This window comes from Lutra lutra, chromosome 1 (assembly GCF_902655055.1).
Source record: "Lutra lutra chromosome 1, mLutLut1.2, whole genome shotgun sequence".
Taxonomy (NCBI): Eukaryota; Metazoa; Chordata; class Mammalia; order Carnivora; family Mustelidae; genus Lutra; species Lutra lutra.
Genome location: NC_062278.1, coordinates 118,016,834 through 118,033,895, shown reverse-complemented (window position 1 = coordinate 118,033,895; position 17,062 = coordinate 118,016,834). Strand labels below are relative to the sequence as shown.

The 17,062-nt window shown below is 50.3% G+C and overlaps 1 protein-coding gene across 3 annotated transcripts in view; it reads left to right on the top strand.

Moving 5' to 3' along the window:
* Nucleotides 1-17,062, top strand: part of XXYLT1 (xyloside xylosyltransferase 1) — a 157,582-nt gene that overhangs the window by 72,668 nt on the left and 67,852 nt on the right. For all 3 annotated transcript variants that reach the window (XM_047733537.1, XM_047733555.1, XM_047733546.1), the window contains exon 3: nt 16,739-16,871. In XM_047733537.1, the coding sequence (XP_047589493.1) occupies nt 16,739-16,871 (133 nt within the window). The remainder of the gene's footprint in view (nt 1-16,738; nt 16,872-17,062) is intronic.

The following is a 17,062-nucleotide window of genomic DNA, read 5'->3' as shown; positions in this document are numbered from 1 at the left end:
CTATCACTAGTCTGGGAGCAGGTCCAGGGTGGACACCCTGTTTGGCTTTGCCTAATCAGTCAGATAGCATATGTTTATTCAACTAATAACCGAATGAGAATTGAATGACTTCACCCCCACAGCCACCCCACACTGGCCTTCATTATAGGTGGCTGCCTGGACGTGTGGAGTGCTTGTATGGCCACTTGTCTGGTCTCCCTGCTCTTGACGACCCTTTAACCTAAGTCCTCCTGTATACTGATATGTGGGGGAAGGGTGGAGGAGGGGACCGTCCCGGGCTTTTCTGGCGTAGTCGGTGAGAGGAAAGGAACTGTTTTGGCGATTGCACAAAGGAGAGCTGAGGCCAGGACCAGAACCTGTCCGTATACCCCAGCCTCCTAGAAACTAGGTGACAGAAGCAGTTCCCTAGATGGGGAAGCTCTGTTACAGTTCTCAAATCGAGCACCCTCACTGCGGAGAGCACAGCCCCAAGAGCCGGGGTGCCCTAGGGGCACGTCCCATCTGAGGCCAGGACCCCTGGCTGGGGACAGAGGCACACTGAAGTGCCAGCTCTGCAGTGGGGGGAAGGTTCCCCGGTCAGGCCACCCTCCTACCGTGCTCGAGTCCCCTGTGGGTCCCGTGCCTGCCTACCTCATGCTCTGGCCACAACTTTCACACCCGCCCCTCCTCTTGCACGCGGATGTTCACCAGTGGCTCCCTCTGCTCTCTTTTCCCCTTGGCTTTTCTCCTTCCCCATTGTTTAGGCCTCACTTCTCTCTTGTCCCATCTTCACTTGCCCCTCACCGTAGCATGTTGCATCTCCTTCCTCAGCATCTCCCCACAGCATTTACTGCCGTGTGCTGTCCTCTCATCTAGACCGGAAGGGACATGAAAGCAGGGCCCTGGGCTGGCTTCCCTGCTCCAGCTGCAGTGGCTGGAATGCCAGGCGCAGAGCGGGGGCTTGTTGGATAATCAAAAGAGTGCGGGGTTGTCCATCACAGACAGGAACGGTGGCCCGAGTCTCAGAACTGCCGTGTGTCACTGGCTTGTGCGTGTTTGGTGGGCTGAACGCTGAGGTGAGGGCCTGGCTCGGTGCTGCCCCTGGACCAGGAGGGAAAGCAGAGTGTGCTCGTGCTCTCAGCCTCTGGGGGGTGTGTCTGCTCCCCAGCGGTGTACTTCTAGCTACACTGACTTTTTGTTTTTTCTATAGCCTGTCAAGCCTCTCATGAGATATAGAAGGAAAATTTGGTGCAGTTCTAGACTTTGCTTTTGAAAAGGGGGCTCCATCCTTGAACAACAAATCATAGCTCTGCCTGACCTAGAAGTGTTTTGGGCCATTAGGAAGACCTTGAAGTTTTAGAGCCCGTTTATATCAAAGGAATTAAAGTTAACCAGGCATCATCATTGTACTTAAGAGGGGAGGCAAATGTGTTTTGAAAAGAAAACAGGACTCATCCTGGTTTCCACAGAAAAGGAACATTCCTTCTTTTCTTGGTGTGTGTTTGCTGTTCCTGTGACCGCAGAGTCATGCGCAGCTTTGTAATCGAAATCATTTGGGACTCGTTTTCAAGCTTGTTTGACTCTGCTGTCACAGATGGTCACCAAACTCTGTACCTGGGTGTTGCTCACTAATGACTGAGCATGTCACAACTAACTGTTAAATGAATTGAACAGAAGCAGCATCAGCTCTTAATAATGGACTGGAAGATTCATAACAAATCTGCCCCGACCTAGTCTGCCAATAGCCAGGCCATAAACACTGCCATGGGGGAAACTCTGTCTGCCTCAGTAGAGGGGAGAATGGGGCAGGTCCAGGCCTCCCTGCTGAATCAGTTGTAGGTTTGGACAGCGGTCGAGACACCAAAAATCTGGACGCCATCCTGCCAAGGAAAGGTTAAAATGTCATGTTTCCATCGGAATTCTCAAGTTTTTCCTTCATACAGGCATGCAGGAAATTAAACCACACGAAAGGCCAAGTTGAATTTCTTAATCCACCCCAAACAATGAAATTTTGAAATGTGGGTTTATGGTTGGAAAGTGACTGGGTAAAAATAGTGCCGAATGACTCAACGAATCAGCCTCTTAGTCTCCTAGAGCTGCTTCTGCTGGTGGGCTTGGTAGTGGGACCCCAGGGCAGGGCGGGGCTCAGCCCACCTGCCTTTGGGAGGGCGGGGCTGCCAGGAGAACTCAGTCCCACTCCTGACACCTCCTGCCCCGATTCCCTGCTTTCTCCAAACTCAATGCCAGACATGTCCACTCCAGGTTCACCACTGTCCTTTGGTGCCATGACTCAGAGGGAGGCTCTTGTTTGGGGACAGCGGCAACTCTATTACCTGCAGCCCTCATTTTCCATGGGGACATTTTCACAGTCATTTACCTGACCAGAGGAGCTCACTCTGCCTCAGGCTAACCCCCTTCACTGCAGAGGGTTGACCAAACTTTCCAGGTTGTGATCGAATGTCCTCATGTATCTTCACGGCTGCTCACTCTTTTTTGGATTCCTCCAGGCCTGGAGCTCTGAGAATGCAAATTGACCTCTGAAAGAAAGATTCACTTACCATAGACTTGAGGGCTTTTCTAAACTGCTGAGATATCCAGAGTACCTGCCATTGGCCTTGGATTTTTAAGCTATAGTTGGCAAGAGGAGATGTGGAAAATATAGCACAAATATACTTACATAAATGACAGGAAAAAAAAAATCAGATAAAAGTAACTCCCAGGTTGTTGTTTACCTTTTCTTAAAAAAACAAAACAAAACAAAAAAACCTTTGGAAATCCAGAAAGCTACCTTGTGCTGAAGTATAGGAGGAAGGCAGAAATCTGTAGACGGACTTCATCCTAGGAAAAAGATTATAAAAATGGATAACTTGAGAAGGAATCCTAAAAGAATCTTGAGGTCATGGCAGATATCTTAAATCTGATATATGTTGCCAGAAAGTGGATATTTTCTATGAGGTAGTTAATCGCTTCTTGGTCTTTTGGCTAAGATCAAGTGTAAAAATGTTTTTAATTTAAAAGCAATACATGTCCATTTTGAGAAAATGAGAAGTATTTTTTTTAAATGCACATTTTCTTCCTGTCTCTTATGTATATATACATACATTAAGTACCTGAAAATATATGTATTAGACATAGTGATGATCATATGTATTATAACATTATGTTTCAAAATATTAATTTGCTTCAGGGATTATGAAAGAATACATACGGATGGTAGAAAGTAGACATCCATAAAGAAGAAATGTCGGTAATCTGTAACACCACTGTGGGGCGTGGGTCTGTGTAGCTGGGTGCCAAGATGACCTCCTCACCAGCCGTGGCTCCCAGTGCTCACAGCTTCATGTGGTCCCCCTGTTGGAACGTGGGCTGGCCCTGTGACTCATTATAGACAAACAAGATACTGTGAAGTGATGCAGCAGGACTTCCAAGGCTGTCACCAGGAGTCGCATACTCTCCGCCTGGGTCTTTCGAAACGCTTGTTCTTGGCAAGCTCCCTCCTGGAATCCAGCTGCCATGCTGGGCAAAGCCAGACCCCTGGGGAGTGCCCCTGTGAAAGTGCTCCGGTGGACAGCCCGGCGGAGTGCTCTTTGCCGTGTGAGTAATAGAGAACGTCCAGTCTGGCCCATCCTTTTGGCCCACAGCAGCCTCCACTGCTGTTTTTACCATCCGCACAAGAGGGACCCCCTGGGAGAACTGCCCAGTAAGCGTAGTTGACCCACAGAACCACAGAGTTAAGCATACACTGAAGATGCTGACTTTTGGGGTGGTTTGTTATCAGCAACAGATAAACTGGCATGGGTATGGGCAGACTTTGAAGTAAACCTGTTTAAAGGGACTCAGACTCTAGAACCTCTTATACTTGCTGTGTGCATTCCTGCTCCAGCACTCATGAGCTATATGACCTTGGGCGGGTTCTTTGGCCACTATAAACTGTCATTCTCTACATTCGTTAAATGGAAACTGGGAGATTTAAAAGTATTCTAGTGTGGGGCACATAGTAGGTACTAAATCAGTGTGAGTTTCATATGTGCTATTTACCACCACGGAAAATGATCATAAGGAATGTTGGAAACAGCAGTGGCTGTGGCAGCCGCGGAGAATGTATCATGAAAATGCTACTATATTTGCAATTTTTGAGGCTAGGAACAAGGTCCTGCATTTCCAAACCTCTCCCACACTGTCCTCATACTTGGCACACGGTAGGGGGCTTGCTTGGCTTGACACGGCTGAGGTCAACACAGTGAGGTCTGTCTTCGTGCCTGATCTATGTATCTTATGCTCTTCTGAGAACAAGCTGCTGGGTTATGAGTGAGGGAAAAGGGCCACCTCCATTCAGAATCATCAGTGGCAGAGCCAGGAAGGGTCTTAGAGGGCATCTGTCATAAGCCTCCTGTCTCTACAGTCTGGGAGAACTGATGCCCAGATGGGAAGTGGCTTGCTCAAGGCTGGATGTAGAGGCAAAGTCAGACCCATGAACCAGCCCCCACCCCAGGGCCCCACCCATGCACACTTGCCTAAAGTTCCCTAAGTCACATTTCATTAAGTAAGGTAGAGCCCATGTGTTCCTGTTTTACAAAACGGAGGAAAGCCAGGGTGGGTGGTGTTGCCCTCTGAAACTGTCTGTGATACTTGTTTTTCTCTTCAGTTATTTATTTTTGTGAGAATGCACCAGGGCGCTCTAGCCTGGTGTTGCTAGAAGTTTTTCAAGAGGGTCATTGTTCCGCAGCACCTCCAGCCATCAGGTGCTTGGAGGAGGATGGACCGAAAGTCCCAATCACAGCAATCCTGATGCTCCCTCCTTGTCTAGGGCCCCTGTGGCAGGTAGCACCAGAACCTTCCAGTCATGAAAGGTTGGCATGACCTGCTGTAAGTGGGGATGCCAGAAAGTTGTTGTTCTTTTTTTTTTTTAAGATTCTATTTGAGAGCAAGTGAGAGAATGAGAGAGAGAGAGTGAGAGAGAGCATGAGATGGGAGAGGTCAGAGGGAGAAGCAGACTCCCCGCTGAGCAGGGAGCCCTAGGCCGGACTCTGTCCTGGGACTCCAGGATCATGACCTGAGCTGAAGGCAGTTGCTTAACCAACTGAGCCACCCAGGCGCCCTAGAAACTTCTTCTTTACAGTGGAATGCCAGTTCATAAACACAGAGAGAATGAAGGCATCGGAAAGTCCCCATTTGGTGATAACCATTATAGTAATCCTTTATTCAGATGAGAAGAGTCAAACTTGTTCAGGAAGAGGACCTTTTCATAGTCTTGAAATGTTTCCCTCCATGATGCTGTTGTTCTAGATAGAGAACAAGTGGTAACTTCACAATGATCAAAATTAACATCATCAATAATGGGACAGATTGACATACTGTGTGTCCTGATGGGATTGAGAAAGAAGAACATAGTATCACTTCTGTGTTGTTCTTGACAAAGATGCATAACCTGAATCTCATCGTAAGGAAACATTAGACAAATGCGCCTCAACGGAGATTTTACAAAGCCATTGGCCTGTACTCCTCAAATTGTCCCAGGCCATGGCAGATGAGGAAACACTGCGGAATGACTTTAGGCGGAAGAGACTGGACCACTCTGTGTCATCCTGAACCACAAATTTTGTTTTTGCACAACTGGCAAATTTTGTACGGGGCTCTAGATTAAATGGCAGTGATGTATTAATGTTAATTTCCTGGATCTGGTGGTAGTACCACCATTAGGAGAGTGGCCTTGTTTCCTAGGAAATACATACTGAAATATCTTAGAGCCCAAATTCTCTCTCTCCTTTTTTTTGCTATTATCTACAGTTATGTCAGTTTGGTATTATATTTTATGTCTTTAATTAAAAATGAAAACAAATAACTTAAATTCTACTTAATTAAAAAATAGAAACTAGTTAATTAAATGAAATTAAAATTTAATTAAAACAGAGAAATGAATTAATTAGTGTTTAGGTACAGTTCAGTAGACAGAATCTTTTCTATTGTAGAGTCTGGGATGGGAATAAGTTAGAAGAAGGTTTCTTGAGTGCCCTGCTCCAAAGAAAGGCAAAGTTGTATTTTAAATGGAAGTAAGAGTGGAGTCTTATGACTTCTCCCTGTTCTTGGGTAATTCTTACGACCCAGCAGACTCGGGCTCCTGTGGGGTTCCCCTTAACCTTCGGAAACAGGGATGAAAGCCTTGAAATGCAGACTGTCTTGGTGGGAGAACCCATAAAATGAGGACAGTAAACCCTACATGTAAGGATTAAGTGAGGTAAAACACATAAAAATACCGAGCTCAGGATCTGGCCTTTGGAACCTCATTTTGTAGGCGATGATAGATCGTTTGCTTTTTTTTTTTTTTTTTTTAATTGTAGCATAAGAATCAATAAAATAACATGACATTTTGGCAAGAAGCCTGGCTCAAGAGACAGGGAGCCTGAAGAGCTATTTGACCACTGGCCAAGTCAGTCTGCAAACTGTCACGGGGCCACAGGTTGCTGCTCCCGAAATGATTAAAGCCCTATTTTTTTTTCTCCTGCTGCAGAAGGTAAGGGAATGGGTAGGTCTTCACATATAAATCTCAGAAAGGTATTTCTGGGTTCCCCATATGGAGAGACTGGTTTTTCTCTGTGAAAGTTGCTGTGCTGTGGATTTCTGGGCACAAGGAATGATGGTGGGCCACTCTCCCCTCGGCTGCCCCACTGTCCCGGGAGAACCTGCTGTTTCTCCTTGGGGGAGAGTTGGCTGTTCTCTGCCTGATTGCACCTGTCCTCCTCGTGCATACTTCTCAGTAGCACGCCCCGGTCATGGTGGCAGGTCCTTCTGCCATGTGCCACTGGAGAGGGTGCAGAAGGTGACCTGGGCCTCTGAGGGCAGTGGTGGGCTGCAGAACTCTACCAAGGGAAGGATGAGTCTGTGGGGTGAAAAGGCCCCAGGAAGTTGAGCCCCAGGAAAGAGTAAAGGATTCACCATTCCTACCAGGAAGAATTGCCAAAATACAGTTTTTATTAGTGACATGAGAGAGAGACGGCCAAGGTTGTCAGCCAGACTGTCTGTGTTTGGGTGGCTGTTGTCATCCAGGACTGCTGGGCAGTGTCCTGGCCTAGGATGTGACTAGGCAGTGTGCATGGAGTGTGCCTTCAGCGCCAGGATGGAACAACGTGCCACCCATGCCAGAGGCCTGTCACCAGAAACAGAGTTCAGAGGCAGCAGCTGTCCTTGCACGGGCACCCCTGAGGGAGGGTTGGTGCTCCAGAACCCCACGGCAGGACAGAGACTGTTTGGGGATTACGACCCTGCCTGGAGGGTCTGCCTGGCTCGCTGCATGGTTCCACTTACTAGTGACCATGTCTGGATTCTAAGAGACACGTTGGGACACTAGGTGGAGAGCTGGGTCGGAAGGGAAGCATGAGGCCGGGGGTGGGGGACTGGAGTCCTTGAGGGTGGCAGCCCAGGGCCACTGGGCCTGTCCGCCAGCAAGGAGCAGGTGAGGGCTGAGCGGAGGGCTGGAAGGTGAGTGGACAGGCGTGCTGGCAGGAGCATACCAGCAGCTCTGCTGCGGCGAAGGAGGGGACTTTGTGGATGAGGATATGGGTCAGATGACATGCACCTGGTTCCTGTTTGCCATCATTGACAGTGGAACCTTAGCAGCATTTAATCCTTTGGACCTCTATTTCTCCATCTGTAGAGTGGGTGGAATTACCATGTGCTGGCAGTGGAAGGACTGCTGGTTGCTGCCCTCTGTCTGTTCTGTCCTTTTTCTTTTGTAAGCCAATCCCATTTATTGGGAGCAGCATTATGCCTGGTAAGAGCATTGATTTCATAGCTTCCCTGGCAGCTAGGTGTGGCCAAGTGACTAAATTTGGGACTTCCAGGAAGGTTGTTGAAAGGGTCTGCCTTATGGCAGGGGGCTAGGGGCAGGCGGGCACCTGTCCCTGTCTTCCTCCTTGTTGTCTGGAAAGCAGCCAAGCTGACTGGAGCCCCAGTAGGTATCATATACCATGCAGTGACCTTGAGAATGGAAACCAGACCCAGGATAACAGAATGGAAAGGTAGAAGGGGCCAGGACCTCTGAGAGCTTTACAAGCAGTCCTGTAATACCTGGGTAACTTAGCTTGGTCCTCGTACATTATTTGAGCCATTGTTGCTTGACGTCTTCTGTTATAGCAGCTGGACCCAACCCATACAGATGCACCTGCCCCTGAGGGTTGTGGGAAGGTTTAAGTGAGCTCAAGTATAACAAAGAGTTTCGTGAGTTGGGAATGCACTTTGAACACTGCTGGGTACTCTAAAAATGTAAGCAGTCAGCCCTGTTGTGGCCATTGTTGTTTGAGGAGGCCTGCAGGACAGGGCTGTGGTGGATAGGCCCTGAACAGGCTGGCTGGGCTAGGGGCATGAGTGTGTGCCAGAGCTAAAGCATAGGGATGAGGAGCTGCATGGTTAGTTTTCCTAATTTTACAGGGAATCCACAAATGCCAGGAAAGAGGGAAAAAGTGGCCAGGGGAGGTAAAAGAGAGGACCCAGGAGATTAGAAACAGGAGCCCCCATAATTCCCATAAACAACCTCAGAGTGAGCCATTTGGAAAGGTGATCTGTGACCATTCAGGCAGACCCATGGTAACCAGATCGCTATTTTCAGAAAACACCTGTTAATTCTGCCCAAAGAGTACTGCTTGCTACAGCTGCCGTCCCCAGGGGTCTATGAAAAAAAGCTTGCTGGTGAAGAGCGGAGACCAGGCATCCATCTCAGGCTGGTGAACAAACTGAGAATGTGATCGTGCCCCAAACAGGAAGCAGGGCTTGAGCTCTTGCAGATAAAAAATAAAATCTCTAGCAGACCCCAGGGAGCTCTAAGCTGTGGAGAGGTCAGCGGGGGCCACGGACAGCTGTGCCGTAGAAATGAAAGGAAGGGGGACATTCTGCTTTCCAGATCTAGAATCCAGTTTCCTCTGCAGACTGAAATTCATACAAAAATGCCTGAGCTATAATTTCGTACTGGCAATAGCAGTGAGAGGAAAATGGGGACCAGGTGTTGTATGGTTGTCATATATTATAAACGTCCCTAAAGTTTTTCAGCCAAGTTGGAAATAAATTCTGTCCTCGCTTAAAGGATGTGATTTATATACCTAGTCACTGAAGGCACGAGGGGTGAGGGAGGGGACACATGTCATACCGGTGCTGGAGTAAACACTGTGTCTTTTCATAATAATTTGTTTTGTTTTGTCCACAAAACAGGAGGTGATGGTTGTAAAAAATGTGAGAGCGGGCCCATAGCTCACAGTCAATTTTCCATGCTTAATTTTGAGAGGGGGCGAGGAGGGCTGGAAGAAAGAATTTGTTGTATAGCTAATACATAAAACTGACTGTGGTCATTAATTTCAACCTCTTGGCCCCCAAACCTTTTACCAGTGCTGCTAACAGGTTGTATAAATCACTCTTAGGAACTCCATTTCCTCCCTTCCCTCCACACTCAGAGGCAGGGGCCGGCTGCTGATGTGGAAAATGGAGAGGAACCCCAGGAGAGTAGGGGGCTCCGCAGCAGGGCAGCGCCAGCAGAACCGAGCCGGCTGCGTCCCTGGCCATCTGGGGGCCAGAGGGTAGGGTCGTGTGGGGGTGAAGAGCAGGTCTGGGCTTTAGAGCCTGGCAGATTCGATGTGAGTCCCAGTTCCACTACTTCCCAGCCATGTGATCTCAATTACCAAGGTTCTTCACCTCATTTGTCAAGTAGAAATAATCATGCCCATCTCGGAGTATTTGGATGCTTACATGAATATAATAACACATCTTACACAGGTTGGCTATCGTCACTGAAAACTTCCTTTCAACTTCTGTGGTGTGGGACCCCTTTTTTTCCTGAAGTTTCTCTGTTGATCTCTGCTCAGTGAAAGGGAACCCCAGGAATTCTCCAGCTCACCGTGTTGAGGGTCTTGAGGGGGATGGTTGTGGGAAGTGGGAGCCCCTTCTCTGCCTACAGAAGTCCCAGTTACCACGCCAGGGGGGCCTGGAGCTGTCTGATGTTTTTGCCCTTGATGTGGCAGCATTTCTTGTGTTTAAAAGTAGGGGGACTTTAAAAGGGACTTGGGGATGTCTAAAGGCTTTTCTCCAAAACCTGTGTGTGATGGATTAAACACACTATTGAGTGAGGAAGTCTGTGATCTCAACTCCAATGCTTCCTCGAGTCAAGGGTTGCCTTCGTCAAGCTGCCCAGACTCTCTGAGCCTCAGGTCTCTCCTCCGAACACAGGAGCTACTGATGCCCACCCAGCAGAAAATGTAGTACAAGTTCCTGAGCTGCGCCAGCAAGTGGAAAGCCCCCATCCTGGGCCTGGCACACAGACACCCTCTCTCTGCTCCCAGGGAGAGACCGTTCGTCTGACCAGGCTGGAGGAGCCCCAGAAGTCGGGACCCTTGGCGTGTTCCACCGTGTTGCTTGGTGGCAGCTTCCCCCCCTAGTTAGCCCGCTGTCCTGCAGCTGGGCCTTACAGGGTGAAGGGAGTGGGGAAGGGGGCTTTGGGGGCACTGGGAAAAGCCCAGCTGGAAAGCGACCCAAGTTCTCAGTTGGATAAGAGAGCCACTACAGCCCATTCCAAGTGCAGACGCCCTTGGGGACACAGCTGGGGTCAGTGCATTGTTGGGGGGGGGTGGGAGTCTGCCATGATGGCCCGAGACCCTGCAGCGGGAGAGGCCAGTCCAGGGGGTGGGGGGGAGGGGGTTGGCGTGGTGCATTGGGACTGGGCCTGTCCCTCAGGCCTCAGCACAGCTTCTCCTGGGCTGTGGGCCTCCTCCTGTTAGAGGAGGTGTCTACCCCTTTCAGTGGCCCTTCGGCCCCTGGCAGCCAGAAGTCCTGCCCAATGGCAATGAAGAAGCCCCGGAGGCTGATGAAGCAGGTGGTCGATGGCTGCCATATTTCTAGGCAGACGGTGAGAAGTCAAGCTTCCTGTCTGAGCCTCTGCTTCCAGAGTCTCAGCCTCATGACACCTCACAGAGCCTGGGTTGTCACAGTGTCCGCTTCTCCCTGAACCCTCTCCTGGTTAGTGGAAAGCTAGGCCTGGTGTTCTGAGCCGAAAGCCCTCTGGTGCATTGTAAATATTTATCTCTGGGAAGCTCTGACGCTCTTTCCAGACAGAGGGAAAGGAGGCGCTTGCACGGTTGTTCTGCCCCTCAGAGAAGGCCTGTTTGTTGTCCAGGATGGTAGGCTTACCCAAGCATGTCTGTCTTTTCCTAATTTCCCAGGCTCTTTTGTTGTATGTTGTTTTGTGCATGTGAAGATGCGTCTACCAGGAATGGTTTCTGGGGATAGGAGAAGGGAGGGGAGACGAAAGGAAGCTTCTTTCCCCCCTTTTGTTTATTTTTGGCGATCATTAATTACTCACTCTGGGTTGTAATTCCATCCATGGTCAGATGACACGCCTTGTGGCTGGTTTAATTGGAGGCTGATGATGAGCTGTCTCAAGCCTTTCCACAGGGGAATGTTGACTTGGGAAGTTCCCAGCCGGTTCTGAGGCCATGCATGTTGCCTTCTGTGGTGAATGGCCCCCGGGGCCCTGCCAGGCTGGGCCTCCCAAACCCCGAGAACACCTCTGCACAGTTAGGAACTTCCTCAGTGCTGCCCAGATCTGGGGTCTCCAGGTCCTGAAAGCTGCCTCTTTAGCCAGAACTTGTAGTCTCGTCTTTCCTTTTCCCACTTGCTAGGAAGGAGTGGACCATTTTGTTAGTGAGGCCGCAGCATGAGAGGCTGAGGTGAGCAGATGGGGCCTCTCACGAAGACAGTACCACCTTCTTTACTTCCCCCTGGAGTTGAAGTTCAACAGGAAATAGGTCCAGACCTAGATCCTTAGCATCTTTTCCCATATTGGGTTGACATACCTCCGTGGCTCCCGTCTTATGGTCAGACACTTGTCAGTCCTGTGTTTGGGGGTTTCAGCCAGGACCCCTGGACCACCTTCTGTACCTAGGAGGCAACAATTCCTCTCCTTCCTGAAGTGGCCTGGCTCGGCTTGCCCGATCTCTTACCAAGTGACCATCCCACAGGGGAAGCCATGTTCTGAGAGCTGCCCCGAGAGGTGACACTGCTGGCAGCGCCTCTGCATCCTGTCATCCCCCTGAGGGGCCTGGTCCGCCAGCGTAAGTGCTGGCGCTCACCTGAGGACGGTGCCCGTGCAGGACTCTTCCTAATACACAGGCAAGCTTCCTCCTACCTGAGAAAATGACACCCTTCACTCCTCGTTTTTGAGATTAAACACAGAAACAGCAAGATTCGAAGGTTTAAGGAGCTGGTGGGAAGGCCCCTCATCCAGCTGTTTCTGGGAGTGAACGGGTTCAGCCAGAACAGAAGATGGCCAGGCTGGGGGCGGGCAGAGGCTGAAGTGCAGGGACAGTGTTTTACTACTGGTGGTTGTTGTTCTCACACCAGGAGATGGTGTGGCCCTTGGCTGTAAAGTCTGGCTCCTGCCTCCCTTTGAATGTAGTGCAGCTCAAGGTGGGTTCCCAAAAAACCCAAAGATTTATTGTTTTTGTTTGTTCTCTAAGATCCCTGCCTGATGGTAGTGTGGGAATATGGAGAGCAATTTCCTGGAAGCTGGCTATCCAGTATGTGGATGATGGAGATCTTTCTTTAGCTACTACTGTTCATCCTCAAGTTTCGTTGTCATGGTGTGAGAGGCAGACCCTCCGTGAGCTCCTTGCACTGGGGGCCTGGCTAGTCTTGTGCACAGCCCTTTGGGCCATACTAGTCTGGCCATGATGTTCCCTGCTTTGAGGAGTTTATGATCCATAATGGGAGTGGGTAGTGGAAGGGGAACACCGACTGACATGAGAGCATTAGCTAAGCCATCAGAGACCTGAGTTCTGGGATCAGCGTTGCCACTTAGCTCAACAGTGTGACCCCTGACAAGGCCCACTTCTTCTTTGGTCCTCAGATTGTAATCTACCCATTACACAGATTGCCCCATCTGTGTAATGGGTAGATTGGCTCTTCCTTCAGACCTATTATCCTAGATTGTTCTGTCCTCTTTGTTTTTTTTATCATATTCTCATGGGATTCTGACATGGTAGACATGGTAGGCCTGGATGCTGGCCATTGGTTTGAGTTTTAAAGATGTCTAGTCCTTTTTCTGGGACATTCTTCCCCATGCTTTATAGATTTCATCCCTTTGGAGTCAATTCTCTCACCTATTTATTCCTTAAATCTCAGTGGTCCTAAGTGCTGTCATTACAGCTGTCCTCCACCCAACCAGTATCCTCTCTGGGCCATCACTGTGGCTGTCACTGCCATGTACCAATCTCATTGTGCCCTCAGAAGGGCCTATCAGCACCTCCATGTAATTCCCACAGAGAGAGGATGACAGCAGGGACCAGAGGCCAGAGGAACAGGGCCCTTTAAGAGAATCTCACCCTAATCACTTCCAGCCTTCCTGGTAAGCATCTTCCTCTTTCTAGCAGTGACATTTACAACTTGGCATCTTATTTCATAATTAAATAAAAGCATAACCACCTAGACAGATGCCTGCACAACAACACAGGTTGCATGAGGGCTGTCAGCTCTCAGGATAGAAGGGGGCATCTCCCAGCCTCAGCCGGAAAGGTAGGAATGGGCCAGTCCTTTCACATCAGTGGGAAGCAGTGAGTTTGCTCCTAGCCAGTTCACCTCATCTGGGAAGGTCCCTGTTGATAGAAGTATCAGCACCTTTTAGCAAACTAAGGTACTCGACAAACAAGGAGTTCTAAAGCTATAAAAGCATATTGAATTCGTGTCTTAGGGCTACACATGACCTTTTCTGGATTCACTCCCAGCTGGTCCTAGAGGGCAGGGAAGGTGCTCAGATTTATGGATGGGCTTTTAAGACAAGGCCAGGGCTCTGCCCTCCCAGGCCATTCCTGCCCTCGAGGAGCACTCTGTCTGGCCAAGGTGGTGAGGTCAGGACACAGGTGTCAGTGCCCACGACCTTGACCAGGGCCTGTCCAGGTGGGGCAGGGAAGGAGGCATTGGGCCTGCTCCTCGGAGAATAGGTTGGATGTACATGACCTTGAAAGCCCAGGGAGTACACACAGCACATAGTAGGCTTTCAAGGAAGGCGACCAGCTGGCTGACTGGCCTCTCGGCCACTGGGAGTTTCTTCAGCTTTAGCGAAAATGCTTGCCTATAGAAGACCTCACTTAAATTTCACATCTGGCCAGCTTGTTGCTCTGCTTTTTGTCTGTCAACACCCTTGGCACTTCTGTGTGCCCCTGTGCGGGTAGCAGGGGTGCTGGGCCTGCCTCCCAGGAGCTTCTCTCTGGTGAGAGGGGAGTCGGGCTCCACTGGAGAGGGTCACTGAGCTCTCCCGTGAAGCTGACTGAGGTTCAGATCCCAGCCCTAGCACTCATTAGTTGCGGGACTGTGGGCTGTCGTTTTGTGAACTTTTCGAAGCCTGTTTCTTCATGAGAACGTAGGAATAACTCAACCTGTTGGGTGGTTAGGAGAAATAAGCTCGTGCCTATGCAATGCTGGGTGCTTAAGAACCACTCACAGAAAGGATGCCTCCATGTGGCTGTCATTGGTGGCATTGAAAGTACCCCTGGGGCCATGAGGATGACATGAACCCCTTTCTCCATAGCCCTGTCAGTGCCTCAGAAGTCCCACCATACGTTCCCCAGGCCTCCCCATCATCTGGCTAAACGCCATTGTCTCCCTTCATTGACAGAAACTGTGATGACGTCCTTTCTCTCCTTGGGATGATGACGGTGCCCTCCCGTCCCTGTCTCATTAGTGCTCCACTCTACTATGCGTACTGTGGATGTGGGAGTTTGGGGCACAGGAGTCAGGCAGGAAGAAAAGGAAAGTGGCTAGAGGGGGCGTGTGTGCTATGAGGCCTCCCCAACGTGACTTCTTGGTGACTATGACTCTCATTCCTAGACATCCTCTCCAGGGACACGGTGTTCTTCTCTAAGATCACCATCAGGCTCCTTCTCTCTGTTCCCCAAGACTGCCTCTGAGAGCAGCAGATGCCCTGAGGCTCTGCCCTGTGGCCTGTCCCTATTCTCCACTCCTGGTGGAGGGCAGCTTTCTGGGAGAGAGTGAAGTCACCACAGCGGCTTCCCAACCTCCGGACCCCTGAGTCATCACCGTTCCTGATCACCCACCCATTTTCTTGCACCCCTTTCCTTCAGGGCCAGAGAAGTCTGGCTCTGGTACCCCCCTCACTTTCCTCTGGCCTGGGCTGCCGGGTTCTCACCTAGTGTAGCTTATTTTTTTCAAAACACTCACGTCGGATGTCAATTAATGTTCTTTTTCTGTGCCACAGAGGAAAAGAGAACAAGAACAAATGAATCAGTTTTTCTGGAATCATAAGCTATGATTTCTTCATTAGAATTTAGAGAATTTAGAGAATGCCTATTGAATTCCACAAACATTCCTGAGTGTTTACTGACCACCAAGGTCTGCAGTATGATTGAGTGGAGGCTGAGATGCCAAAGATGGGGTCCCTGACTTCAGACGGCCTCCCCGGACAGCCTGTCCTCAGACGGTAGTCATGCCCTGGGGAGAGCCTGATGGTGGGTGTTAGTGGGCGTCGCTGAGCCTCAGCTGTCCACCCCTGCTCAGGTGTCAAGGCCCAGCCCACGCCTCCCTCCTCCATGAAGTCTCCCTTGACTGCCTCAGGCATCAGTGAATTCCCTGCTCTCCAGACTCTGGATTCCTGCTGTGCTCTGCAGCCTGAATACAAGACGTTTCCCATCTGTTGTCTCATCTTCCCGACATCACAGGCTCAGGGGGCCCATCGGATCTCCCCCACTTGAACAAATGGGACAGCTAAGGTTTTGAGAAGTCATTTTCCCAGGGTCCCGGAAGGAAGCAGCAGCAAAGCTGGAACTTGCACTTGCGTGTCCTGATTCCCACCTCAGGCCCCCTCCTCAGTGTGGAGCGCTTTCTCTCCTGCATTGGTTGACCCCAAGCACCCCCTCCTTGGAGCCCCTGCAGCCCTGCCCATGACATGCACCAAGTTCCTCCCTTCTTGGTTCCAGCCACCTGTGTGCCACTCCTGGTGGGGGGCAGGATAGGGGTCCTGGGCAGCCGGGTCCAGTCCCCTGACGTAACTGCCACACAGGAGCTGAGTCAGGCTTGGTGAGGGGTGGGGGGGGGGGAAGGAGGAGGAGAGACCAGAGCCGTTGCCTCCCTCCACCCTCCTCGCTCTGAGTCATCTAGAGGTGACGGAAGCAAATAGCACTTATGTGCCGGGTAATTGTAAGACTCAGTTTGTCTAATTATAGCTCACTTTGTCTCTCAGACAGTGGAATAAAAATATAACCATGTCCGAGGTCTTTCAGCGGTGCTGTCGGCCTCTGAACTTGGCGCATATCTGGGTTTGAGAAAGTACTAGTCAGGGCGGGTTTCCAGCCCTCTCTCTCATGGGTCATTTACCACCTGTGCCCCACAGAGAAACACCTGTAAGCTTTGAGTTTTCGGTAGGGTATCCATCATCCAAGCATCCAGGCTGGTTCGTTTTGAGAATGGAGCAGCATGCTATTGAAAGTTACACCAGGACAGTGGGCCCGAGGCAGAGCATATGGTCTCCTTGTTCTAGAAAAAATGATTTTGTGTGCAAGAGGCGGGGTGGGGGGCGGGCAGTTCATGAAGACTCTGATGCAGAGTGGGTCGCTGGGGCACGCAGGGCCTCTGTTTCCAGCAACAGCTCTGCATCACTCCGGGACCTCCGGAGTGCTCGGATACCTGCTTCTGCCCCTCCCCTCATTTTCTGCCCGTGGCTGAGCCTCCCAGGATGTGTGTCTGCGTCTTATTGTTTTCTTTCTCTTTCCCCCAGAGATCCTGCAGATAATTCAGCTGGATCTGGACCTGAAGTACAAGACCAACATCCGGGAATTGTTCGAGGAGTTTGACAACTTCCTGCCAGGCGCCGTCATCGGCATAGCAAGAGAGATGCAGCCGGTGTACAGGTAGGTTTGTGGCAGCTGTGGGGGCAGTGGCGTCCAGGATCCTCTCAGGCCCCTCATCTCCTTCCCCTGCCCTGCTTCCCACGGCAGACTGAGATTTATTTGTAGACAGTCTTTAATCTCTTAATCTGCACTAAATCTCCTAGAGACACCTTTGTCCTTATTGCATATATGGTGACTAGTGTGGCAGGTGG